We start from the raw sequence: 24,686 nt of genomic DNA, 5'->3' as shown, positions 1-24,686 counted from the left end.
GCTTCACCGAGTTTTGTCATCCTCAGAAGATGGGCGCTGATCGATGGCATATAGTACGGGGAACTACCGCACACCATACACGGCACTATCAGTGAATTATCAGATACAAAGCACTCCGTAACTCTCTACTCCATCTGCTTGATAGGAGCGAGAGAGGAAAAAGAAAGGAGGATGACGTTAACGTGGCAAGACAGCGAGAAGACACCTTGTCGAGCACCATTGAAGCCAGCAATGCGATGCAGCCACGGCTTAGACAATCATGTCTTCCGAGATGACTGACAGGTACTCCGTACAGGCACCGCACAACGGAGTAATCTTCACCCTAAGCGACTCTGCCTCGAGATTATTCAAGTCTCCAGGCCCCCATTATCAAGTGGAAACCCGTTCTCCCCGACACACCAGCCAAGCCGGAGATGGCCTTTCTCGAAGAAGAGTGACCTTGCTCTCTTGGACGAACGAACTAACTCACCATCCATGCCGTTTTAGCCCCAGTGCAACGTGCAGGGAATCGGCTTGTCTCATCGATGCCAGGGGCATGTCTGACCAAAGAGCTCTTGCTGCTGTTCTGCTGTCTCGTTCTCCATGGGTGTGTGTCTGTTTGGTGCTCGGTCTCAGGGGACATCGGCTGTACCTGGCGCTGGGCAGGCTTGTCTGCAGAATAAGCATATACGGAGTATCCCACAGGTATCCAAAAGGCAAAAGGCAAAAGGCAAAGGGCGGTACGGCGGGCCTGACAAGCCAGTCTAAATAAGTCAGCTAAAACCGGTTGGACTAAATGGTGAGATGACCTATCTCTGCCCGTATTCGCCTCGCATATTCCGCACGTTTCGCCAGTCCCCGTTGAGAAAATGCGCAGCTCGCTTGCAGAGATAGCAAAACGCTCGCTGTTACCTTTTCTTCTCTCATCTCAATCTTCCGCATGACCTCGTCGATGATAACTAAACATAGAGCATAAGTTACACTACCAGCTGCCATACCAGCCAGCCAGCCAACCAGCAATCTAAGCACTCCGTACTCTCTGTACACCGTTCGGTGGCGCTTTTTCCGCTCATCTTGCTTTGCTCTCTCTCTTGAGCCAACTCTAACTAATTTGATCCTCTGCTCTTCTCTGTCCCAGGGGACGGCCGTGGTCCAATCACCAACTGCTGAGCCAGTTGGTCACCCAGTCAAGGGGCTCCATCTAGCAGGCTAGACAAGGGCTGTGCGCTTGCATTTGCATCAAAGTGCATGCATGCATGAATCTTTCTTTCGGTCGCGGTATATAAAATTGCGCTGAACCTCTGGATCCCCACTCGTCCAAATCCCCGCCATGGAGTGTGTGTGTGCATGCAATGCAGAGGAGGAAGTGCGCGGGAGCGGATGCAGTTTTCTCCCCTTGAGAGACCTTGAGCTCATATATGCTGGCCCGTAACTATATACTTGCGTTATGACCCTTTTGTTTTCGGCTCCTGTTCCTTCCTGTCCCTGTCCCTGGAGCTAAAACTACTTCGTCTTGTCAATTTGGTCCGCCACCTAGCAGCATCAGAGCCGATATATGAGGAGCATCTACTCCGTACACCAATTTGATCACACCGTACTCACAGTCCTGTACGGATACTCCGTGCCTCAGTATAAGCTACCCACCAACGGAGGAACACCAAGGTACCCCCGAAGAACAGATAGATATACATACATGCTCCAGCGATCAAGAGAGACAGACGACAAGAACGAAGAGTATACTTTCCGTTCGTCGATCATTCCTGTGAGCCAAAAAAGGATCAAACCCGGAGAAGTCCCCTGTCGACCCGACCACTTGATATAAGTCGCATGTTTCAAACCAATTTTAACCCTTTCGCTCACTCTTAATCTTACTTATGAGCCAGTTTGATACACTCGCGCTCTTCTTGACTGCTACTTACTCTCGCTTCGTCCCGATGCTGCCGCTGGAAAAGTGTGCGTGAAGACGGTGCCGGCGTCTCACCCCCTTTCCCTCTCTCTCACACTTCCTTCCTTCGTTCACATTTTATCTTGCCATATCAGAAGCTAGGCTACCCTCTTCTTGCTCTTCTTCTTCTTCTTTACGGATGCTCCATCGATACTCGTTTTATCCCTGCTCGGGCAAAAGGGGCTTCCTCGGTCGCCTGACGAGTTCGTTCGCCATCTCTGCTCCATTTTAAGCTCGCCAATCTACCTCAAGGGGTTGGCGATATATAAACAGGAGAACTCAGAAGAAACAGAAGAGAACAAGACCGGTGGACTCTTCTTCATCATTTCTTTTTCATTTCATTCTTTACTTTTTTTTTCTATCTTCCACAAGGCCTTCTACGGCTCCATAAACTAGGGACAGGGAAGGCCCTGCGTGGCTTTGGTCCCACTGGCTCCCACCACCACCCCCCTCTATCGCCCGACATTTCTTTCGTCATGGCCACCGCGTCAGTTCACTCACTTATATCTAACGAGAAGCTGGGTGCAAACATCCCGGCCGTGCCTGCATCGCTGCATATTATTCACCCCATACCGCAGACCAGGTACGAGTCTGACGAGGAGGAGGAATCAGAACTAGATATACCCGCTACCCGTGAAGATCAGTCGTTCTCAACACCAAATGCAGACTGTGATATTGTGATAGGCAGCCGTGCGACGACAGATCACGCTGAGGACAGTTTCGAGTTGACCATGCCTCTATCCGAAGAGCAGCAGAAGATGCAACATCGACGACAGGGGCTAACAGAAGTCCCCAAACGCTCGTCGGTGTACACTGTCAGGCGTATAAGTGGATTGACACTTCTGCCTCCGCTGCAGACTTCCCCCGAACAATTGCAACAGCATGAACAACAGAGAAACCCCAGCAGATCAAGAAGTCCATCTGCAACACCACGAACTAGAGCGGAAAGGCCAGCAACCATGATATTCGAACAGGAAGAATTCGAAGACCCCATCTACTCCGATCAAACCTCGGAGTACGATGCTGAAAGTCTCATTGACAGTGACCTGGGCGATGATACGGATGTCGACATCCAAGATGGAGGGCCGATCCACGAGTCCTTCTTCGTTGCTACTCCGATAACATATCATCTGCCCAAGAGTAGGCCCAGTTTGGTCTCTATCTCCCCTCCGCCATCACGGTCTGGCCGCTCACCTCAGCCCCAGGCCCAACCGCAGGTTGAAGAGCAGAGTCCCCGAGCACAGAAGAAGCAGAAGAAGCAGAGTGTCTTGGTCTCCCTGGAACGGACAGACCCGGCCTTCAAGCGGAATTCTAGCACGAGCAGCAGCATCAAGAGGAGTCTTCAGCACCTAAAAGTCAAGACGAGTGATTCACGACGGGGGTCAGCATACATCTCTACTGAGCCGACTCCAGTACTCCCGTCCGCTGCTATGAACGCAAGCCCTACCATCTCGCCCATGTCTGCAACCTCACCTCCTGACTCTGCCAAATTCTTCACTGAGCCCAAGAAGCACAAGCATGCTCCCTCTGACACTGGCCGACGACGCTCTCTCGTCCCCAATCAGCTACGAAGCGGAAGACGAAATGCATTTGAACAGCAAACTCCTCCGCCAACCGATTTTGAAGCACCATCATCACAGAAGAACGATAATAATAATATTAATATACAGACTGAGCCCCAACAAACACAAAATCAGGGCCACCGACGACGAGCAACGGAGAAACTACCAACTTTTAATAAAGTGGCATGGACACCTGCCTCACCTCCGTCGTCTCCAGGATATAATAACTCTGCACCATCTAATTATAGTCACCATCCAGCGCTGCAAAGATTGCCTATTTCTCCAGTTCCCGACCCAATACCGTCTCCGGGTCTTCGCAAAACAAGGACCATGCAGGTCCCTCCCCCTAATAATTCACTAGATCAGCTAAATGTCCCTCGCACTCGAGCCCGCACCCGCTCCATCAGCAGCATAGCCAGCAACGCCAGCAAGTTCAGCCTTCCGGCCTTCGACAGCGCATCCCTCAAGGCCATTGCGCAGAAGTACCAAAACCGAACAACCTCGCCGACCCCTTCAGCCTCGTCCAACCTTCGACCAGCTACTATTGCCGACAGCGACCGTCGCCCATCGGACTGTGGTAGCATCATGTCCGACCGACCCAGCATACCGTTATCCCGCCACAACAAGTTCCTTCGAACAATGTCAACCACGAATCTCAGCATGCTTACAAGCGCACAAGACACGATTAACGAAGACACCATGGGCGGGCCCTACCAAAGCAAAGCACCCGGTAGTAGCTTAGGACGAAAATCCAAGCGTTATTCCACTACCTCGAAGGCAAGCGTCAGCACCGGCAGGTCTAGCAGCACCAGCAGCAACTACAACACTAGCAGCACGCACATTCGGTCGAAGAGCATGAAATGGCTCCAGGGTACGAGCGAGAGTATGTCACTTGCCGGAAACAAGCTCGGTTCCATTCTGAAGAAGAAGTCCGTGGCCCTGCCAACGACTTCTTAATTCCCAAAATATACACCGGTACACACAGCTACTTACTAGTCGTTTTGTGTCGTCTCTTTGCCTTTCCTTCTACATATATACCCTCTACTTGTCTAATTTTCTTTGCATCTCATCTCTTTTTCGGGAGAATACACAAAAAAGTAGGATCGGGAATTCTTGCCGTGGGTGGACTTTTGTCTTTACGTCTCGTCTTTGCTTGCCCCTTTTTCCCCCTTCCCCTATTTACCATCCCATCTATAATGACCACTGTTAATGTCTTTTCCTACCTCTTTCATCTTTTGTTTTAACAGCATATACTTTGCCCGTCAACTCTTTTTCTTGTCTTTTCTCTTCATCACTTCACTCCTTTTCCTATGTTTGGGTTCTTCGGATATATACATCCCTGGTCTTTCCTCTTCTCTACAGTCTTTACCTCGTTTCATTTACACTTGCACATACAGCCGTTTTGAATAACTGCTTCATTCTACCGGCATTATTCGACATAATCTACCAGACAATAGCTAGTTCTAATAACAAAGATCGACTTGAGCTGCGTCAGTCAGCGCTCAAGAATCCTCCGACTCTACCAACTTTCTCCGTCCATCCATTCATCCCTGTAACGCCTCAGCCGAGATGGCTCCCCACGACATCGCCATGGCATCCATCATTGGGCAAAAACAAAGGCAAAAGAAAGCTTTCGCAGCTGAGCTTCTTGACTCGTTATGCAACGGCGGTTGCATCCGAGGCGGATCCGCCAGTCAAAGTTTTCACCGGTAAAATAATTCTGGTTAAATATAACTAAATTACTAACAAACCAACGGCCAACTAGTTAGCGCATCTGCCGGCAAAGGTAAAGCTCTTTATTCGCTTCTTCCTTTTGCCTTTTTTGCATGGTTGTTGCTTGTCCGGTCAAAATAATCATATAACTATCTTTTCTGTGTGCGCTGATGGAAGTTTGGCCACTCGGATGCATATCACACCCCATTACCTGATATCAAATCAAGTATAACCTCGCCCGTGTGTTCGGAGTTGACATCCAGTATTTTTATTTCTATTCTATATATATCACCTTCCGCCGATTGGATCCTTCCGGTGGGTTTTTTTCGAAGCGCAGGTGGATAGCGAGGTCTTCATCCAGCATGACGCCCCCGAGCGCAGAAACAAGCCAAGCCGAAGTCGAGAGAGGCAGCCAGGAGAAGGACGCCCTCTCAGACACGGCGCTCCTGGTATGGCCGGTGTTTGATCCCCTTGGTCCCTTTGCTCTACCTTCGTCCTCCGTACTACCGCGAGGATGTGTGGGGATTTGCTGTCGTCTTGCCGTTTCATCATCGCATAACTGACCAGCCATATGTAGGAAACACTTGGGTATAAACCGGTATGGACGATTTCATGACCCCATACCAAGATGGAGATCCATCGCCCATCTCTCTGCTTCTAATCCACCACGGAGGTTCATGGAGATTGATTCGGGCGTACTATCGATTTAGGTCCTGCACCGCACGTACACGTTTCTGGAGAGTTTCGCAACGACGTTCGGTAAGATGGAAGAATCTCGTCGAAATACAGAGACTCGTTGCTAACACATGCGTTATAGCTGCACTGTACTTCGTTGGCGGAGTACGAGTGACATTCAGCACCGGCATTGCAGCTGGTGGAAACTTGGCTTATTGGTGAGTCTATGCATCTGCTGCATAACTGCATACCTTAACTGGTTGCTTGTATGCGGGGATATTATGAAACCTGGAATAGCTATTATTGACCTGGTTGATAGGACTAATTACTTGATTACCGCTGTCTTCACTGGGATCACTGCGTCAGTCATTGCGGAGATCTGTTCTGCTTTGCCGTCTGCTGGCTCAATATACCTCTGGGCTGCTGAAGCTGGCGGTCCCAAGTATGGACGACTGCTTGGGTTCGTCGTTGCTTGGTGGAGTACCACGGCATGGACGACCTTCTGCGCCAGTACGTAGCTACTATCACCTTTTTTTTTTTCTTTGCAAGAGTCTGGTTCACTGACTGATCTTCATAGGCAACACGCAATCAGCTGTAAACTACATTTTATCCGTATGTCCATTGATACCCGAGTGATCAACACAGTAGCTGACACTGTTTGAATGTAGGAATTGACTGTATTCAACGTTGATTTCCCCAAAAATGTCGATGATATCAAATTCAGGGCCGTCCAATGGATATGCACTGAGGCCTTGCTTGCTATTGCAGCCATAGTCAATTTCCTCCCTCGTAAGACCTCCCCTTGATTGGGACCCCATTTGCATTCAGAGCTGATATATTTTGCAGCACGGATGTTCAGATATGTCTTCTACCTCTCGTCTACCTTTGTTGTTTTAGATTTTTTGATGAACGTCATCTGGCTGCCAATCGGCGCTCATAATACCTGGGGTTTCCGCACTCCCCATGAAGCATTCTTAGCTACCTATAACGGCACCGGTGCTCCGGCTGGCTGGAATTGGTGCCTATCTTATCTTGCTACTGCTGGAATTCTGATTGGATTTGATGCTTCAGGCCATATTGCTGAAGAGACCAAGAATGCTTCTTTAACTGCGGCCAGGGGTATCTTCTGGAGTACTGTAGTCAGTGGAATTGGAGCTGCCTGCACAATCGTTCTATTCTTGTTCTGTGCGGTGAGTATACCTTGCTATTTGATATATAGAAAATTGGCTGCTAACGGGGTGCTGTTTGATAGCCCGACCCTCAGACACTGTTTTCATTCGGATCTCCTCAGCCCTTCGTCCCTCTCTATGCCGTTGTGCTAGGCCAGCGAGCCCATATTATTATGAATGTGGTGTGCGTCATCACCTACTGGTTTGTACGTATCCCATTTCCAATTCCCAAACCACACGACCCATACCCTAACGTCATCCAGAATACCACTATTGCCATCGTAGCTGCATCAAGACTTGTTTTTGCCGTTGCCCGTGATGGCGTCCTCCCATTCTCCAGTTGGGTCTCTCGTGTTTCTCCATCAGGCCAGCCCTATAACGCTATCAAGGTAGTCTGGGGTGTTGCTTCATTAGTAACATGCACCATCCTCCCATCAAACGTTGCATTCACATCTCTAGTTTCAGCCGCCGGAGTTCCCTCCGCAGCTGCATATGGCTTGATCTGTTTTGGACGCGTCTTCCTCACCCCGAAGAAATTCCCCAAGCCAAGATGGAGCCTGGGAGTTCTCAGTAAACCGTTTCAGATCATCGGAATCTTTTGGAACGGATGGGTCGTCGCCATTCTATTTTCGCCTTACATTTTCCCTGTCACTGGACAGACATTAAATTGTAAGTTTTCTTTCTTTATTTCTTTTTTTCCCGCTCCTGCCATTTCAAGTTGGGGAACTGTATCTGATACTTGACCCCACGCAGATGCTCCTATAATCCTAGCCGGTGTCACGATTATTGCATTAATATCCTACTGGGTCATCCCAGAGGAATCCTGGTTCCCGAGTGCACGTATCTCCAGATTTGTTGAGGGGCAACCCCAGGATCTTGTGAGTACGGAAGTAAAGCAGTGAGCTGCTGCTAGCTTCGTTTCAAAAGCAAGAAGTGATCCATCCACCACTGCATTTCTAAAAAGGAAGAGAAGGATATTAGAAAATAAAATTTAAAGGGACAAAAGAAATGGATATACAGAAAAGTAATGATGGAAGAATGTGATAATATATGTATATACATATATATGTAATCTAATTGTATATGACGCCCAAAAAATAATATGCTAGTTCCTAGATCGCGGAAAAGGAGAATATTCGTCCCACTGTTTCAGAACGCCCGTTCGTAACGCCGGGTTCGCAAGAAAATCTCAACTACTCCGTAGACTCATCAACTCCTTTCTTGGTACACACGGCTTGGTCCATGCTCTAGCTCTAGGGAGATCCGGAATACATATAGCCGTCCTTGGCTAAAACGAATAACAAGGGCAGGCATAGCTGCATTTTTGCCATCTAGGAGGCGGATATAACGGCTAGCTCTCCATATTCTCCACTCAAAGTTTTCTCCATCAAGCGGTGGTTTAATATATCCTTGAGTGATACCACGGAGCACAATGTGAAGGAGTCCAGGTTGAGGGCCAGTTTGGTATATAGTATCCCCACGGGGATCCCCTCGAGCACTTCAATCTGCATCGTGAAATGCACGGCTGTCTCGGATAAAATAGGTTCAAAGTTGACCGTCTATACCCGTTCATCGTACCTGATTCCGATAGATGAAGCCAGGTATGTATTCTTCAGCAGTAGATTGCTTGGGGTATACGGAGTACCTGCTGAGAGGTCCCAAGCTTTTCACCAGCAGCGAAGAGCCTTTGATGAGATTTGCGAGAGAGCATGTTATAAGTTCAACAGAATAAAAACCGCTTCTACTAGATGAGATGAGGAAAGTTCTCTGCCATGATGGGTAGTTGTCGGATCCAGCCCAGTAGCGAGCCCGGACATACAGCCGGCGGGCTTCCTTCGACTTCGACAGGAAATATAATTAGGAAGTCGACCCATGCAAAAGGGCTACTCACCATCACGTTCAATGACCAACATGTAGATACCAAACTTCTAAATTGCTAGAGGATTCTTCTAAATAGTTGCTCATCTCGATGGGCTGAGGTTCGGCGTTCGTGGCGGTTAACTATCAAAAGGGGCGCGGGAGTACCTGGCGCCACAGCCGGTGTTTACCCGCGGCCCGCGGCTAGCTGCATACTTCCCCGCAAACTATAGAACGACCACTATTAAGTAGGCTATTAAGACGTAAAGTCCTCTATCCAGCTTCTTCACCTTGATTAAAATACTTCACTACCTCACAGCTTAATCAATCATGTCCCAACCACAGGGCTCCAGACTAGCGAATAAAGTAGCCATCGTAACCGGTAACCACCCACCCACCACGCCTATACAATCGAGCACTCAATGCTAACATCATCCAACTAACTAGGCGGCGGATCCGGCTTTGGCGCTGCAATAGCCATACGATATGCCCAGGAAGGCGCAAAGGTCATAATAGGCGACATTAACGTCGAGGGAGGCGAGAAAGTAGTCTCCAGCAATCCCTCTAGCATCAGCTTCCAGAAGATGGACGTAACTTGCTCCGAAGACTGGAAGGCGGTTCTAGACCATGCGGTATCGAAGCACGGTAAGGTGGACATTCTTGTGAACAATGCTGGGACAACATATAAGAATAAGGTATTGTCGTACTTCTCAATAGCGTCGAACTCATTCAATGGGTAGATGGTTTTATTAACGATAACAAACACTCTAGCCGTCCGCCGAAGTTACCATGGAGGAATTCGAACGTGTGTTCAACGTTAATGTGAAGAGCATCTTCCTTGCCTCTCAACTGTTTATCCCGATCCTAATCAAGCAAGGACATGGCGGGTCGATGATTAATATCTCTTCGACGGGTGCCCAACGACCCCGTCCGGGTTTGGTATGGTACAATGCGTCGAAGGGAGCAGTGTCAAATGCTACCAAGGGTCTGGCGGCGGAGTACGGCAAGTATCAGGTCCGAGTGAATAATGTGTGTCCGTTGCTTTCGGGAACAGGTCTGTTTGAGATGTTCACTGGTATACCCGATACCCCCGAGAATCGACAGAAGTTTATTGATAATGTGCCTTTGGGGAGGTTGGCGGAGGCAGAGGACATTGCCAACATGTGTTTGTATCTTGGCTCTGATGAGGCGAAGTTTATTAATGGTGGAGATTTTGTCGTCGATGGGGGCAAATGTATTTGATTGGGTGGTTGATTGAATGGCTTATTGTTGGAGAGATCAATGAGCGAGTGAATGGTTTTCTTTTTCTTTGTTGACTTGTAAAAGCCATAAAATAAGTAACGGCGCACGAAGATGGAGACAGATAAAGAATGTTCGAGTCTTATATCCATAGCCATATTCATTTCGTAACACATACAAAGAATCATAAATGCACACTAACTGCGCCCTTTGTTTTTTCTTTTCCATCCAGCTATAAAACAAACAAGTAACACCATACAAAAAAACAAAGAACATATACATGGTGAAAGAGGGGGAATCGAATAAATATGTACGCGAATGTTATGTAAAAAAAAAGTCAAATCAAGCAAGAAATCAAAAAAGTCTGATTGGTTGGGCGACAAGGTCATTGCACTGTGGCCTTGAGTCGGTTTTGACTGCCAATCTCGACCAGAAGATAAAAAAGGGGCTTGGAAAATCAAGGGGAGGAAAACACCCCCCTATCGGCGGAAGAAGAAGTATGTTTCAACGGTGCAAATAGATACACAGCGAAGATAGATTTGATTCTCGTGAATACAGCTCTCTCTCAGGAAAAAAGTGTGAATGTAAGAAGAACAAGACTCCGACGATAGCCACCATATTGAAAGAAATGGGGCAGTTTAGAAGCGTCCATGACGGCGACGGTGACCACCGTGGCTGTGGCCGCCATGGTGGCGGAGGAGGTTCATGTCTCTCTTGGCTGGGGTGGGCTGGGCTGCGGGAACGGTGGCCTGGACAGTGGTGGTGACGGTCTTGGTGACGATGGCAACCTCATATACAGTACCGTCCTTGGTGAAAGTGGTGGTAGTGCAGTCGGAAGGAGCTGGGGGAGCCGGTGGATCGGATGGCTTTGGGGTGGTCACTGGAGCTGGGGGAGCTGGAGGGGCCTGGTCGGATGGAGGAGCTGGGGCAGCAGCAGGAGGAGCTGGGGCGGCTGGGGGGGTAGGGGTTGGGACATGAAGCTTTGGTCCGCCAGGGACTGAGACTGAGACGGAGACTTGTGGGACATTGACAACGGGTGCGTGGTGGCTGGTGCCGTCAACATATCCGGGTCCGGTAGAGACTTTGACACCACCGGGCAGACCGTTGGGGCAGAACTCGTACTCCTCAGCCTTGATGGATGGGGGAACATTCATCTTGCACTCGTTCTGTTTGGCCTGGTCCTGGATGTTAAAGACGTGGCAGTCCTCAAGAACTCCAGAGTCGTTAGTGCAAGTGTTGACAGCCTCCTGGAGCACACCATCATCCCATCCGTCAATGAAATCAGCGTGGTATCCGGCACCAGTTGGGTCACCGTTGGAGATGACAAACTTGCCGTCCATGCCGGCGAAAGGCTTAGTAACCCAGATGGTCTCGAAGAAGAGAGTGGGAAGGCGGGTGTCGAAGCCCTCAGGGCAGACGCCGCCGTTGATCTCGCTGGGGAAGGCGACGTGGGACTTGTGATCCTTGGAGTCGAGGTTCTTCCCGTCCCAGCAGGATGGGAACATGATTTCGAGACGAAGACCGTTCGCACAGGTATTATCAATGAATTGGCGTTCGGGGATAGTGTGTCTGTACATGGAGGCCTCTGGCGGGGCAGCGTAGTTCAGACAGTTGAAGCCGATGGCTTTTTGGCCGAGAGCGGTCTGAGTACTCTCCTCTTTGGTCCACTGGTACTTTGGAGGATCAGGCTGTTCGAATGGGAAATTGCGGAGCCCAGTGTCTCCAGAAATCATGCGGAAGCCTCGTGGGAAGGCCTTGATATCCTTTCCATAGAGGAGGTAGTACCTAGAAACGGTTAGTTACAGGCGCCTTGTGTACCAATGGAGTGAAGTAGCGCCAGAACATACACAAGGGTACCACCCAGCTGCTCAACAAGCTCAGCGGTTCCATTGGAGTGAAGGAAGTAGAGGGTGGGAACCCAGTAAAGAGACTTGTCCTGGGTAACAGCACAGGAAGTGCAGTCGGACTCAGCCAACTGGTCACCAGTAACGGTGAAATCGAAGTCTAAAACGGCATGTTAGAACTCATTCTGTCCCTTCTCTTCTTCCTAGTAAGGAGTAGAATAAGCGTACTTTTACCACCGTGAATGGTGTGGACGTGAGGCGAGAACTCTCCCGGGTTGACAATGGGGTCCATTCTGGCAAGACCGAGACGGCCCTGGCAAGGCATACGCCAGAACGCAGAGGCTGGAACAGCCATGGAGAGCACCGAAGCCGCCAAAGCGGTCAACTGAACGGAATGCATCGTGATCGAAATCCCTCCTCGGGTTCTTTTTGGATCTAGATGGTGGGTTTTCTAAGGGAATTCGTGACCCCGACCCAGTCGAGATGTAGATGTATGTATATCAACAAATGAGTGTATACACCAGGCGTTTCTCCAGTATGTACGTTTCTCCCTGGTATCGAGGCGAGCAAAGACAGTGGTTCTGATAGTCAATATCAGAGTAGTGTGTGTGTGCGGTAACTAAAGGAACGACTAGGCGGCGCGCGAAGGAGTGTAGACGTCTAGCTAGACCAGACAACAAGCGGCACTGCCAGATAAACAGAGACAGAAAGAGAGAGACGAAGTAGAAAAGAAGAGAAGAGGAAGAAGAAGAAGAAGAAGTAAAAGAGAGACAGAAGAGAGCCGGGCCTGCGATGGTTGATAAAGAGGGAGAGTAAGCCCGAGGGGCGCAGGAAGCAAAGGAAGAAGTAGAAAAAAGACGCCCTGGCGCCGCTAGTCCCAAAGCGGGCAACAGTGAAACAGCCCAACCGCCGATCTGACACAGTTCAATTAAAAACCGCGACACCCTCCATATAATTAACTGGCGACGGTGACATGCGACCCAGTCACAGGAGAGCCACGACAGAGACAGATGGCTGGCAAGCGGCAGACAACCACAGGCCGACACATGGCCAGATGGGCAGATATACAGACAGACAGATGGATAGACAGACAGACATACGGTGAGCCAGACGGAGACGGACGGGACGATGAGCTGGCCATAGTAGATGAAGGTTCTGTTCCTGCGTTGGCAGTGTCCCTTGGCCCAATAACGCCTCTCGATCGTCTCTTCAACGCCGATTCGCGGGCATCGTGCCCCTGGGGCGGGAAGTATCATTTCTCAGGCCTTGTTCCTGCGCGCAGGGGGGTGGACAGTCGTGGACCAGGCGAGTGACCCCTGGTCCGGCGCATAGACATGCCAGAGACGTCACTGACTGGCTGTGAGGATATGTTCCGAATACTTTATGCATGACATATAGTCGAGTTTTCCCCCTCCCTTTCAAATGGCAGCCCGGTCCCTTGTATTCCCGTCCAGGGGTGCCGTGTCAGAGTCAACCACACCCGCTGGCTGCAGCCTTTCCCTTCGCTTCTTTACTCCTCGGGACGGATCGACGGGTGAAAAGGGTGGTTGACACGGCTTAAGTTAAAAGGGGGCTCCATCCGAACCAGAGATCTTCTGTGAAATACGGCAGTTATACGCTCCCCCCTCGCTGCTCAGCCATAGCATGGCCTTGCCTCCCAGGAACATCAAAAAATGAGAGACTCCAGGATGGAGAACTCCGCGGCTTAGTGCGAGAACGAGAGAGAGATAGCGCCCTGCCAAGTGCTTGCCGGTCTTCCTTTCCCCTCCTCCGACAGGGGTATATACTTAAGTATAGTAGAAGGATTTATTTTTGAACTCTTTTTTTGAGTGAGATATTGATTATATTCATGGACACTCGCTAAAAATCTATCCCGGTACCCAGCCAGCTTATGGCGTGTGCTATAGACCAGGGCCACAATGAGACGTGGGGGCCGGGGTGTTTTAATAGTAACCACGACCTTATTATAACATGCTCTGGCTCGACCATGGCAAGCGAGCTCTCGCTGCACATGCGCATGAAGAAACAAAAAATAGGACTGTCGACTGAGAATAGGCGCTGTCGATAAGAGGCCAAAACTGGCTGGATGGACAGGTCATCGTGTTAAGAAGGATTCGCCTTAATTGCATGACAACGTTTGCTCCACCATGCACGACGACCTCTGGCCAATCGAGGCGTGATCAAGGCAATCGATACGTCACCACCGTTTGTTTCTTCTGATACGGCAATTTTCGCTGGGCTATTTTTGTTTGCCCTTTCTTTGGATATCTCGTCGGTATCCTCTGAATCCTGCATTCACACGGTTATCTTTCCTATCCGGCCTGCCTTTCTATTTCCAAGCAAACGGCTGCCGTTGCAAGCTTCCAAAACTTCCATCGATGTTCCGTATTCCATCCAACTTTCTTTCCGCCACCGCCATCATCGCACTTCGTACGACTTCCCAGCTAATCGCCATGCTTTAAGGCTTAAGCCACACCGTCAGCTAATCAGCCTCCAAGCCCCTGCAACGCAACGGCAGATCAGGCTAGGGTTAGCCGAAGTGGACGGAGTTATGCAAAGTATTATTGAATGATTGTCATCTTCAGCGTAACTGCCTCGTGTCATAGCATACTCCGTACAGTCGTTTCTCATCATCCAAGACTAATATAAGCCAGGGATCGAAGATGAAGAGGCGGCTGGGCGGTCGGGCTCAGATTCACACTGCCTTGATCCCAGATTCATAGATAGGCCCGTCTTGATCTTGAGAACTTGCCGCAGAGACTACCATTTCTTACATGCGCATAGGAAGCAACTGAGAGAGAGAAACATGAAGAAACAAATTTTAGCCCATCATTTTTTAGGTCGCTTATTTACTTTACATACAGGTAGTTACTACTGCTAACCCCCCGTAGTCACCGTAGACGTGCTGTGCCCTCTTGGGACGAAAGACCGAATTTTTCCGGGATGAACGGGCGCTTCTTTGGCCTTTCGATTCTCTTTCCCTTTTCCGCCATGCCCTGGTGCTGTAGAGCTTTGTTCATCCACAGTGGTCGTGGCCGGTATCTTTTGGCCCCGGGGGAAACTGGGAGCTTTGGGACCTCGTCGACAATCCATTCCTTTTCGAGGGTTGGGTTATTGGCTCTGTAGCTGCCTGGGGTTGAAGTAACAAGCATAAGAATAGAAAAAACACTGACACACACAAGGGAAAGACCGAAGGAATCAATAAATAACAAAGACAAAAAGAAAAGGAAAGAACCAGGGTGAGTTTTCACCAGTGATGGGCAGGATAATGTTATCTTTTGACTGAATGAAAAAAAAGAAAGGAAAGGAAAACAAATGTCACTCGAGTTGGGACCCAGCCCGTACTCATTTCAACGTTATTTGGAAAAACGGTTAAACACATCCCATTTGCCTCCATTGTCCTTATCCTTACCTTTGTCCTTGCTGCTATCCCCTTTCTTGTCTACATGAGACCTAAGATTGTACTCTTTGGTATTGGTGGGGAGTGTGTTAGCTTTCCCTTTCCCTTTATCCTTAGAGCCTGAGTCGTCTCTCCCAGCTTGTCTGTCTGGGGACCCTCCTTGCCTCGATCCCATGGATGGATAATTTGGCGGGTTTGCTACCCGGATCTGAGACGGATCTCTGGATGAGGATTGGTATTGCCCAGGTGGTGGTGGTGGCCGATGTGGTAAGGTAGTTTCCCTTGTCTGTGAGAGAACCCTGGGTGGAGATTGGCTCGTAGGATATGGTGCATAAGGTGAAGGGGATGTTTCTCGCACTCCGGGGTGGCCTCTAGACTGGGGTTGGTGTTGTCCAACTGGGGGTACTGGACGCCGTTGAGGTGACGATGAGACTGGATAGCCGTGGCCCTGACGCTGGGCTGCTCCTCGCGTAGGGGTCTCAACATTTGGAGCAGATGCAGAGCCTGAGTCGTCACCATAGTTGGCTTCATCGATGGGTTCAGGATCTCGATATTCCCTGTTAAAAGCAACCCTTGGCTTGGAGGGAGCGGTGTTGTCAGATTTTCGTCCTCGAGACGCAGAAGATTGCAGAGGCGCAGGGATTTGACCGCGTGACTCATCGTCGCTTGACTCGGATTTATATACTTTCAAAAGTACAGGAACCTTTTGACCGTTAAATACAGCGTAGGTCTTTCCCTTCTCAGAAAATATCTCGCTCGACTTAAACTGAAGGACTGCCATATACGTGTCTCCATTTGAAGTTCGGTGTAGCTCCATGGAGTTTATGTTGGAAGATGATTTCCTTGGGAACATAGGGGACTTGGATATCATATGTAGAAGTCTCTCGGGCGTCTCAACTGTATCTCGGGCAGGTGTAAAATATTCAACCCTATCCCGCGGAGTTTGATCGTCAACCCATGTATCTAGTTCGGTAGGATTTTGGGCAATGTGTCCCCCATCGCAGGTAGCACGCATAAGATAGTACATGCATTGCCGTACAGTAACAACAGGGTAGCCTTTGCTTTCGTCCGCAACTGCACTATAATGAATCGGAGGGCTGATATAAAGGGCCCATTCGGATGTTTTCTCTATTGGCCCTTGCTTTATGAAAATTGTGTCGTTATAAGTAGTGAGGAAGCCGTATTTCATTTGGTAGTGATGCATGTACTGTGCAATTTGGCCTTAAAAGGTCCGAGTTAGCGATCCTGATACTTTATCAGTGGAGGAATATTGAAGCATACCGAGAGCATGTCTTAACCAGGATTTGGATATGGTGGAGGGATCATTAGAAAAATAATCTCTATAAGCTGACTGGAGATTATGGTTCCAAGGCGTCTTTGCTTCTCCAACAAACATCATCTCAGGAATATCCTTGGCTGAAAGCTCGTTTACTTTTGTGGCAGTACAGTGCACAGCAACAAAATCCGGGATAAGCTTCTTCTTAGCCTTTGATTCGGCGGAGACTTTGAAATCTCCAAACCGGGTTGTAATGTTGTTCGCAAATGCAACAGCCGTCACAGGTGTTAGCACATTTTGGGCAAACCGCCCACAGACAGACTGTTCGTCGCCACAGAGGTAATGTTCATGGTATAAACTATATAGCCCCCGTGACTCTGTGGAAATTTTTTTTGGATCGAGAGAACGGTTGCTGGAGTATTTGAGCGCTGCTTGAGTGAAATCCCATTTGATCACTTTCCCATTGTAGTAGATCTTATGTAGGGCACCGGTGGTTGTTCGAAAATTTTTGTGGGTGAAGAGGGCTGGGGGGGCGCGGGAGAGTATTTGATGTCCATCATGAGCGTCCATCGTAAGCGACAGACAGCTATGTCAAGGCTTGTTCCGGGGGTAATAGGATAGCAACTTGCTTGAATAGGAATAGATGTATGGTGAAGGGGAGCAAATGCAGTGAATTGATGCAGTAGACTGATGAAGAGGACTTATGAAGTGGACTGGTGAAGTGTATTGAAGAAGAATGAATCGATGAGAGAAGTGAATTATACCTCTTATTTATAACTTTGAGCAGTGAGCTGTCCAAAGATGAATACTACGCAGTCATAAGGGCCAGCGCGTAATGATTGGACATGAAGAATCAATAATTCTAGGCGCTTTTCGCATGCATGATGTTTGGCCTTGTCCCACAACAAGCGCTTAAAAAGCGAGTAAAAGGAACGGAGAACCAGTCAATGTATGTTGGTAAAAGTAGTATGAACGGAGAGCCAGTCAATATATGTTGGTAAAAGGCAAGTTCCTATCTATAGCTACTGAGCGGGGTATAATGCATTGAATTAAGTGAAACGGCCCCCGCTAGTACCAACTAATGGAGACCATTTCCTAGGGTATCATCCAAGAATATTTCTATTATCAATGACATAAGAGAAGTGATACTTCGACCTAGAACATTCTGTCATCTTGATAAAACCATTTTCTTGAATCCAAGTCCAAATAAACATACCGTCGAATGGCGGTATACCTAGGTAGGTGTAGCTCCTAGAGGATAGCTGTGATAATAGGTTGAGGCAAAGCAACCAACCGGCCCGAGGGAAGGAGTTCATCCTTATTGTCCAGGAGCGCGAGAAAGAGGCTGAAGTCGAGGAAAGTTCAGTTTGTTAAGCGCCGGCGCTAGTAAGGTTATGGAATATTACATAATCCAACTTTAAGCTCGCGTCCTGACTGGCTAGCTAAATAAGGCAACATCAAGACCAAGCAAGCAGCAACTTCTTTGGCGCCTTTGACTATCTCCCTCTTCCTCTATTCAACATACTCGGGGCACGCTGTCTCTCCCTATTACCGTTATTTTTACACTGTGTACGGCCTTTTCTATTACAGTACACCATGGGCCGCGATGAACCAGAATGGATAGGTGACCGCTTTGAGGACTGTATGGTCGAATTCCCAGATGGAAGCCAGTGGAAATTCGGTGAAAAGATTAGTGAGAAGTGTGGTGACTTCTATGCAGATCGAAAGATGGAGATAGTTCTTTCGGAGTCTCAAGCAGTATATCACTGCCACCAGCAAGAAGGCCCGCGAGTGGGTTTAGAAGCCATCCTCAAAGTTCGCATGCAGTAAGCTATGAAATACCCTTTTGAAATATGATACACACACTGGGGTAGATATTGAAAGGTCTCATAGGGTCCCGTCAGAATATCCTGCACACCCAGATCCCTTCGTACGGTCACAGGAAGCTATGAGACGTGGTGTCAGCGGCGCAACATCTACGGAATTGAGAACCCTAAAGTATTTGAATGAAAAAGGCTGCACTGTAGTCCCACGTCTTCTAAACTCCATTACCTATTCTCAGGACATATCCATGCTCGTACCCAAGGGTTACCTTGTTATTCTAGTTATGGAGAAATGTCCTGGAGTTGTGCTATCTGATTTTTGGGACTACGAAAAACCAAAAAGGGATAAAATACGGAAGGCATTTCGGAGAGATTACAGGTATAGGTAGACCTATTCCCACTTTTTCTGCCTAAATTAACCTCCTGTGGTAGAGAACTCATATCATACTCTGCCCACGCCACCGATCCTGGTCTTCGAAATATCATCTACGATGAAGTGGAAGATAAATGGTACACCCCCTTCGCTCTAAGGCATTAGTTTCTAATGCTAATATAATATAGTTGGTTTATTGACCACGAACACACGTCTATATTAAAGTCAGATAAGGAGGAAGCAACATCAGAGAATCTACCGGTGAGGAGGTCAGATTTTGTGAGGTGGGAGCTTGAGAACTGGAGGCCTGAAGACTATGAGATGAGTGGTCAGGACTATGACAAACATGACGACTCCGACTCCAGCTAAGAGTACAAAGCGTTTCCAGACAGTACCTAATCGATATACTTTCTCCTATACATCTTAATAATGTCTCTTCTACTTGGCTGCGTGGTATTTACATTTTACAATCAGAATAAATTTTGAGTGCATAGTCCATTCAATGTTATACTATTTCACTATGCCATCCGCTTCTCTCTTCACTCGCGCCTTCCGTTAACATTCTCAGGACGCACTTTATCTCCTTTGATTATCACCTATATACAACTCCTTCCATCTCCCTACAACATATGCTGAATTATGGGATGTTAGATAGACGTTTTCCTAGATAGCTTTACAATCAAATGTCCAGATAGCAGCAGCTGGAGGTTTAGTGAGAAGATTAGCGAAAGGTCATTTGAGAGTTTACGATGTACTAACTACCTAAGTTATTTGTAGAAGCCTAGGTAGTCACTAGTTATAGCACGGTTGGTTAACTATTCATGCAACATGGCCGTAGACAAGGCTGGAACTAGATATCAACACTTCAGCCTAGATAGTCGCAGGCCTAGAATAACTAAAAAAATGCCTTGTAACCAGTTATCTGATAATTAATACGTAAGAAGATGTCTTTTGATAGTCTTTGATAGTTTTCAGCTCGCTTGGATCACATGATGCATCTCAAACCGTCACAAAAACAGCAAAAAAACGTCGACCGTCAACCTCAAGTTTAACCACGACAACTGCTACTACAACATTATAATCACCGTCTATCATCAGTATCTTCATCAGCATCACTGAATTCCTGACTTACTGATATAACTAGGGAGTTACCGATCAAGCTGTACTCCCCCAACCGGTGATGATGGCATTTCTGGTCTTGTCTTACGCGAGCGGGCAAGACAAACACGCTCAGGTAGTACAGACCCTCAGCTAAGAAATTCAGCTGGACACACCATGCCTGGGCTGACCAAAGACGAGCTTTGCTGGTGACTTGGCCAGTCAGGGGCAGCTGTGGCTTGCTTGCCGCTGGGCAGCTGCAGCTTGAAGGCGACCATGAGGGGGAAACCTCGCCTAGCCATGCCTTCAGGCAGCGATAACCACCAGACATCCAGACATCGCTTTCTTGCATCGTCTAGCAGCGACCTTTGTTTGGCTGCTGCCTTATGATACCTCAGCTCCCCGTTACATCATCAAGGGCCAGAAGCAATGCTGCTGCACAGGGCTGCAGCCTGGTCCCGCGCGAGTTCGGATCGACTGGATGGAGAGCTCATGATGGCCGTCTTTGAGTTTGCTGCTGCCGAACTGGAGCTGCGGAAGGCAGCTCTTCCATGGCCATGCAGCTGCAGCTGATATCGAGGGGAGCGGGGAAGGGACCACCATGGGCTACCGTCCACCCCGTCGATCTGGCTATAAAAACAGGAGAGGAGAACCGCCTTGTTGCTTGATCATGACTATTCAATCAAGTCACAGCTGCGGTGATCGCAGCATCTGCATGAATCAGCTGTGTTGACCTGTTTGCAAGAATATTCTCCCTCTTTAGTTACCACCTCTGGGTGTTAATATATAACCTTCCATATCACCCTTGACAAAGTAACAGATACCCTCTATCCACCATCAAGAAAGTGTTTGCTAAAGCACATCCATACCTACTGTTTTCCAACCTGATACATCCCGTTGCAAGTTGAAAGGACCAGAAGCAACCATGCCTGTCATCTCGATCAACGGAAACGACCTTAACCCTGAAAACCAGGCCCCTGTCCTCCGGGCTTTTGGCCTCGAGGCGGAGGATGCCTCCAAGTCCAACTACATTCTCATCCAGACCAAGGAGTTGCTCGAAGATGAGCAGGAGGACGAGCTCGAACGCCTGGGCGTTGACATCCTGGAATATGTCTCACCAAAGACATACCTCTGCTGCTACAAGCCAACTGACTTGGCTGCCATCCGCTCCCTCCCCTTCGTGGCATGGGCAAACGTGTACATGGACATGTTTGTTGTCGAGTCAAGCATGAAAACCGCGCCTACCTCCAATACTGTGGCTGGCTTCGCCAATGCTGTACCGAAGTCTGCCCGCCGTCGCATGGTGGACGTTATTCTTCACCATGATGTCGATGCTACTTCCAAGGAACTTCAGGAGGAGCTCAGCATGGCTACGAGGGCTGACATCTCGTCCATGAACGTTGGGGCTAAGAAGATCCGAATGATGGTTCAGAACCAGCATTTGGATGAAGTTGCTGCCATCGACGGCGTACGAAGCATCCAGGAAGTGCATCCAGCTGTGCTGTTTAACAATAAGGCTGTTCCTATCATCAAGGGCGATGCAGACACGAGTGGAGACCACCCGATTGGGACTACTGAGACGAAGGAAAAGGCCAGTGCGTTACCATATGAGGGAGAGGGACAAATTGTTGCCATCGGAGACACCGGATTCGACAAGGGCAGCACAACCGATACCCATCCGGCCTTCAAAGGCCGTGTTAAGCATCTGTATGCCCTTGGACGTACAGAGCCAGCCAGATCCGATGACCCAGACGGCCACGGCACGCACGTCTGTGGCTCTGTCCTTGGAGACGGATTCTCGGAGAAGATGGGCGGCAAGATCCAGGGTACAGCACCCAAGGCCACGCTTGTTCTGCAGTCTCTGCTGGACAGCCAGAATGGACTTGGTGGGATCCCGGACGATCTCACCCAGCTATTCATCCAGCCATACAAGGAGCAAGGCGCGAGAATCCACACCAACTCCTGGGGCAGCAACGCCCCCGGCCGCCAGCTGCCGTACAACATCAACAGCGAGGAGATTGACCGGTTTGTGTGGGAGCACCAGGATATGGTCATCCTGTTTGCAGCGGGCAACGCAGGAGTCGACGCGAACCAGGACGGAATCAACGACAAGAACCAGATTGGCGCGCAGGCAGCAGCCAAGAACTGCATCACGGTTGGAGCCAGTGAGAACGACCGTCCAGACATTGTGACGACGTATGGCCGCTGGTTCCCCAACAAGCCATATAACACCGATAAAGTAGCCGACCACCCGAACGGGATGGCAGCCTTCAGTTCCCGCGGACCTACCAAGGAAGGACGCATCAAGCCTGACGTCGTTGCGCCAGGCACATCCATCCTCTCGACGCGCTCGTCCAAGCTGCTGAAGCCTAGCACGACCTTTGGCACGAGCAACGATCCAGACTGGTTCTTCAACGGCGGCACGAGCATGGCCACTCCGCTGGTAGCTGGCGGCGTGGCCCTGATCCGCGAAGCCCTGGTCAAGAACGGAAACAAGAGCCCCTCCGCGGCACTGATCAAGGCGATGCTGATCAACGGCGCCGTCGAGCTTCCCGGCCAGTACGTGCCCTCCGAGGCTGGTCCCTCGCCCAACAGCAGCTCAGGCTACGGCCGGGTCAACCTGAAGAACTCCATCTCGAAACCCGACGAGCCCACGGCCGGATACCGTGAAGCAGGGCCTCTGACCCAGGGCCAGACCGACTCTAAGCTGGTCATCAAAGTACCTAAGAGCGGCTCGACGCTGAAGATAACACTTGTCTGGACAGATCCCGCTGGAGCCTCTCTGCAGAACGACCTGGACCTGATCGTGACCGCGTCCGACGGCAGTGAGCGGCACGGCAACATGGGGGAGACAAAGGAGTTTGACCGCACGAACAACGTCGAGCAGGTGGTGTGGGCCAATGTGCCTAGCGGCGAGGTGAAGGTGCAGGTTCGCGCATTCCATATCTTCAAGCGGCAGTTTGCGCAGCGCTTTGCTGTTGCCTGGAGCTTGAAGTAGGCAGACGTTTGCTTGTTTGCAGTGAAATATCGTGTTCGGGTCAGTTATGTTATTCTTGATAGTGGTTTGAAGTAGTAATAGTGATAGCCAATGGAACTGGCATTCCCATAGCTACATCCAGACATCCAAACCTCTCTATATTTCTTTGTCTTATGTCTCTTTGTCTTTATCTCTTTGTCCTATATCTCTCTAGTATGAATCGTGAATACGAACACCCTGTGGGGCATTCCGGCGTCAGATATATATAGCCGGCTATCCGGCGTACAAGCATCTCAGCATCTACATCTACGCCGATATAAGTATATCTACATATATATTTCATCTATATCTATATTACTATCCACATCCACAGTATAGTTATAGAAGACGACGAGATGAGCCAGCCAAAGCCAACGGTCCTGTACGTCGGCAACCCGATCCGCGGCCTCCCGCAGCGCTGGGACGAGCTGTCCGCGCGCTTCAACGTCCTCCACTACCGCTCGCTGCCGCTGCCCGAGCTGATCCATGAACTGAGCACGCCCGAGGGCAAATACAGCAGCATCGACGCCATCTTCAGGCCCAACAACACGCTCACGGACAACCTCCCGCCGCTAGACGACCGCCTGATCCCTCACCTGCCTCGTTCACTCAAGCTGATCGCATCCGTCAACCACGGCTACGACAGAGAAGACACCTCTGCCCTCGCCGCACGCAAGATATGGTACTGCAACGGAGCCGGCGCAGCAAACGACTCAACGGCCGACCTGGCCCTGTTCCTAATCATAGCCTGCTTCCGCCATACTACCGTCTGCGAGCGCACGGTACATACTCTACGGCGCGGGAACTTCTACGACATCGAGGAGCAGGTAGGGAATGTAGCGCAGAACCCGCGCGGAAAAGTGCTGGGTATCGTGGGGCTAGGGGAGATTGGAGCGGCTGCTGCGACCCGGGCGATGGCGCTGGGCATGAAGATACATTACTTTGGTCGGCGGCGGAAGAGTGAGGATGTCGAGCGGGCGTTGGGCGGTGCGGTGTATCATGGGGAGCTTGCGAGTTTGCTGGGCGAGGCGGACTGTGTGCTGCTGGCGTGTCCGCATAGCGAGGAGACGCATCACTTGCTGAATGCGAGGACGTTTGGGATGATGAAACGGGGAGCGAGGGTGGTGAATGTTGGACGGGGCAAATGTGTGGATGAAGAGGCGCTGGCGGATGCGATTGAGGCGGGCATCGTGAGTGCAGCTGGCCTGGATGTGTATGAAGAGGAGTACGTTTGATATCTTCTTTTAACTACTTGACTGGGAGGAGTTGCTAACTGATGGACAGGCCGAAGATCAACGAGCGGCTGCTGGATAGCTGGAGGGTCACTTTGACGCCGCATATTGGAGGAGCCACGATTGATACTCAAGCAGTAAGTCTATCTATCTTCTGTCTATCTATGAATAAGGATATTGACTGTGGTAGAACTTTGAGAAGATCGCGATGGACAACCTGGAGGCCTTTTTCTTTGGTGACGGCAAGCCTGTGACTCCAGTGAACAGAGTGGAACAAGCTGGAGTACTTACTGGGAGATATTGATAGACATTGAAAGGTATTGGTTATAAATTGTCAATTGGTAGTATTTGGTAATTGGTAGATTGGTAGAATTGGATATGGACGGCTATAGATAGACTATGACGTAGTAGCAGCATCAGCTCGCATCTATCAAAAGGAATATAAACAACTCCACAGCCTGTCATTTTTTCCGCAGAAGCTGACG

The 24,686-nt window shown here is 49.5% G+C and overlaps 10 protein-coding genes across 10 annotated transcripts; 8 read left to right on the top strand and 2 right to left on the bottom strand.

Moving 5' to 3' along the window:
- Window positions 1-259: 259 nt before the first annotated feature.
- Window positions 260-751, top strand: MGYG_04379 (hypothetical protein; the record flags this gene model as incomplete). Its single annotated transcript, XM_003174154.1, has 2 exons — window positions 260-282; window positions 487-751. 2 exons carry the CDS (start codon window positions 260-262, stop codon window positions 749-751), a joined length of 288 nt encoding a protein of 95 aa, XP_003174202.1.
- A 1,649-nt stretch (window positions 752-2,400) lies between these two features.
- Window positions 2,401-4,443, top strand: MGYG_04378 (hypothetical protein; the record flags this gene model as incomplete). The annotated part of the gene is made up of 1 exon (XM_003174153.1): window positions 2,401-4,443. The coding sequence occupies one exon, from the start codon at window positions 2,401-2,403 to the stop codon at window positions 4,441-4,443; it is 2,043 nt and encodes a 680-aa protein (XP_003174201.1).
- A 1,118-nt stretch (window positions 4,444-5,561) lies between these two features.
- On the top strand, window positions 5,562-7,945 carry MGYG_04377 (amino acid permease; the record flags this gene model as incomplete). Its single annotated transcript, XM_003174152.1, has 11 exons — window positions 5,562-5,648; window positions 5,777-5,797; window positions 5,910-5,958; window positions 6,017-6,092; window positions 6,194-6,384; window positions 6,452-6,486; window positions 6,543-6,663; window positions 6,721-7,064; window positions 7,127-7,249; window positions 7,307-7,712; window positions 7,797-7,945. The coding sequence occupies 11 exons, from the start codon at window positions 5,562-5,564 to the stop codon at window positions 7,943-7,945; spliced, it is 1,602 nt and encodes a 533-aa protein (XP_003174200.1).
- Window positions 7,946-9,230: 1,285 nt separating this feature from the next.
- On the top strand, window positions 9,231-10,142 carry MGYG_04376 (2,5-dichloro-2,5-cyclohexadiene-1,4-diol dehydrogenase; the record flags this gene model as incomplete). The annotated part of the gene is made up of 3 exons (XM_003174151.1): window positions 9,231-9,282; window positions 9,348-9,595; window positions 9,672-10,142. The coding sequence occupies 3 exons, from the start codon at window positions 9,231-9,233 to the stop codon at window positions 10,140-10,142; spliced, it is 771 nt and encodes a 256-aa protein (XP_003174199.1).
- Window positions 10,143-10,777: 635 nt separating this feature from the next.
- On the bottom strand, window positions 10,778-12,383 carry MGYG_04375 (WSC domain-containing protein; the record flags this gene model as incomplete). The annotated part of the gene is made up of 3 exons (XM_003174150.1): window positions 10,778-11,924; window positions 11,987-12,143; window positions 12,212-12,383. 3 exons carry the CDS (start codon window positions 12,381-12,383, stop codon window positions 10,778-10,780), a joined length of 1,476 nt encoding a protein of 491 aa, XP_003174198.1.
- Window positions 12,384-12,993: 610 nt separating this feature from the next.
- MGYG_04374 (hypothetical protein) lies at window positions 12,994-13,296 on the top strand (the record flags this gene model as incomplete). The annotated part of the gene is made up of 1 exon (XM_003174149.1): window positions 12,994-13,296. The coding sequence occupies one exon, from the start codon at window positions 12,994-12,996 to the stop codon at window positions 13,294-13,296; it is 303 nt and encodes a 100-aa protein (XP_003174197.1).
- Window positions 13,297-15,339: 2,043 nt separating this feature from the next.
- Window positions 15,340-17,229, bottom strand: MGYG_04373 (hypothetical protein; the record flags this gene model as incomplete). Its single annotated transcript, XM_003174148.1, has 2 exons — window positions 15,340-16,604; window positions 16,665-17,229. The coding sequence occupies 2 exons, from the start codon at window positions 17,227-17,229 to the stop codon at window positions 15,340-15,342; spliced, it is 1,830 nt and encodes a 609-aa protein (XP_003174196.1).
- A 1,026-nt stretch (window positions 17,230-18,255) lies between these two features.
- MGYG_04372 (hypothetical protein) lies at window positions 18,256-19,224 on the top strand (the record flags this gene model as incomplete). Its single annotated transcript, XM_003174147.1, has 4 exons — window positions 18,256-18,485; window positions 18,553-18,861; window positions 18,915-18,992; window positions 19,044-19,224. The coding sequence occupies 4 exons, from the start codon at window positions 18,256-18,258 to the stop codon at window positions 19,222-19,224; spliced, it is 798 nt and encodes a 265-aa protein (XP_003174195.1).
- Window positions 19,225-20,878: 1,654 nt separating this feature from the next.
- MGYG_04371 (serine peptidase) lies at window positions 20,879-22,951 on the top strand (the record flags this gene model as incomplete). The annotated part of the gene is made up of 1 exon (XM_003174146.1): window positions 20,879-22,951. One exon carries the CDS (start codon window positions 20,879-20,881, stop codon window positions 22,949-22,951), a length of 2,073 nt encoding a protein of 690 aa, XP_003174194.1.
- Window positions 22,952-23,325: 374 nt separating this feature from the next.
- Window positions 23,326-24,505, top strand: MGYG_04370 (D-3-phosphoglycerate dehydrogenase 2; the record flags this gene model as incomplete). The annotated part of the gene is made up of 3 exons (XM_003174145.1): window positions 23,326-24,194; window positions 24,254-24,338; window positions 24,392-24,505. 3 exons carry the CDS (start codon window positions 23,326-23,328, stop codon window positions 24,503-24,505), a joined length of 1,068 nt encoding a protein of 355 aa, XP_003174193.1.
- Window positions 24,506-24,686: the final 181 nt, after the last annotated feature.

This window comes from Nannizzia gypsea, genomic scaffold, assembly GCF_000150975.2.
Source record: "Nannizzia gypsea CBS 118893 supercont1.3 genomic scaffold, whole genome shotgun sequence".
Classification (NCBI taxonomy): Eukaryota; Fungi; Ascomycota; class Eurotiomycetes; order Onygenales; family Arthrodermataceae; genus Nannizzia; species Nannizzia gypsea.
Note: the sequence above shows the minus strand (reverse complement) of the source record. Positions and strands in the feature narration are given on the sequence as shown.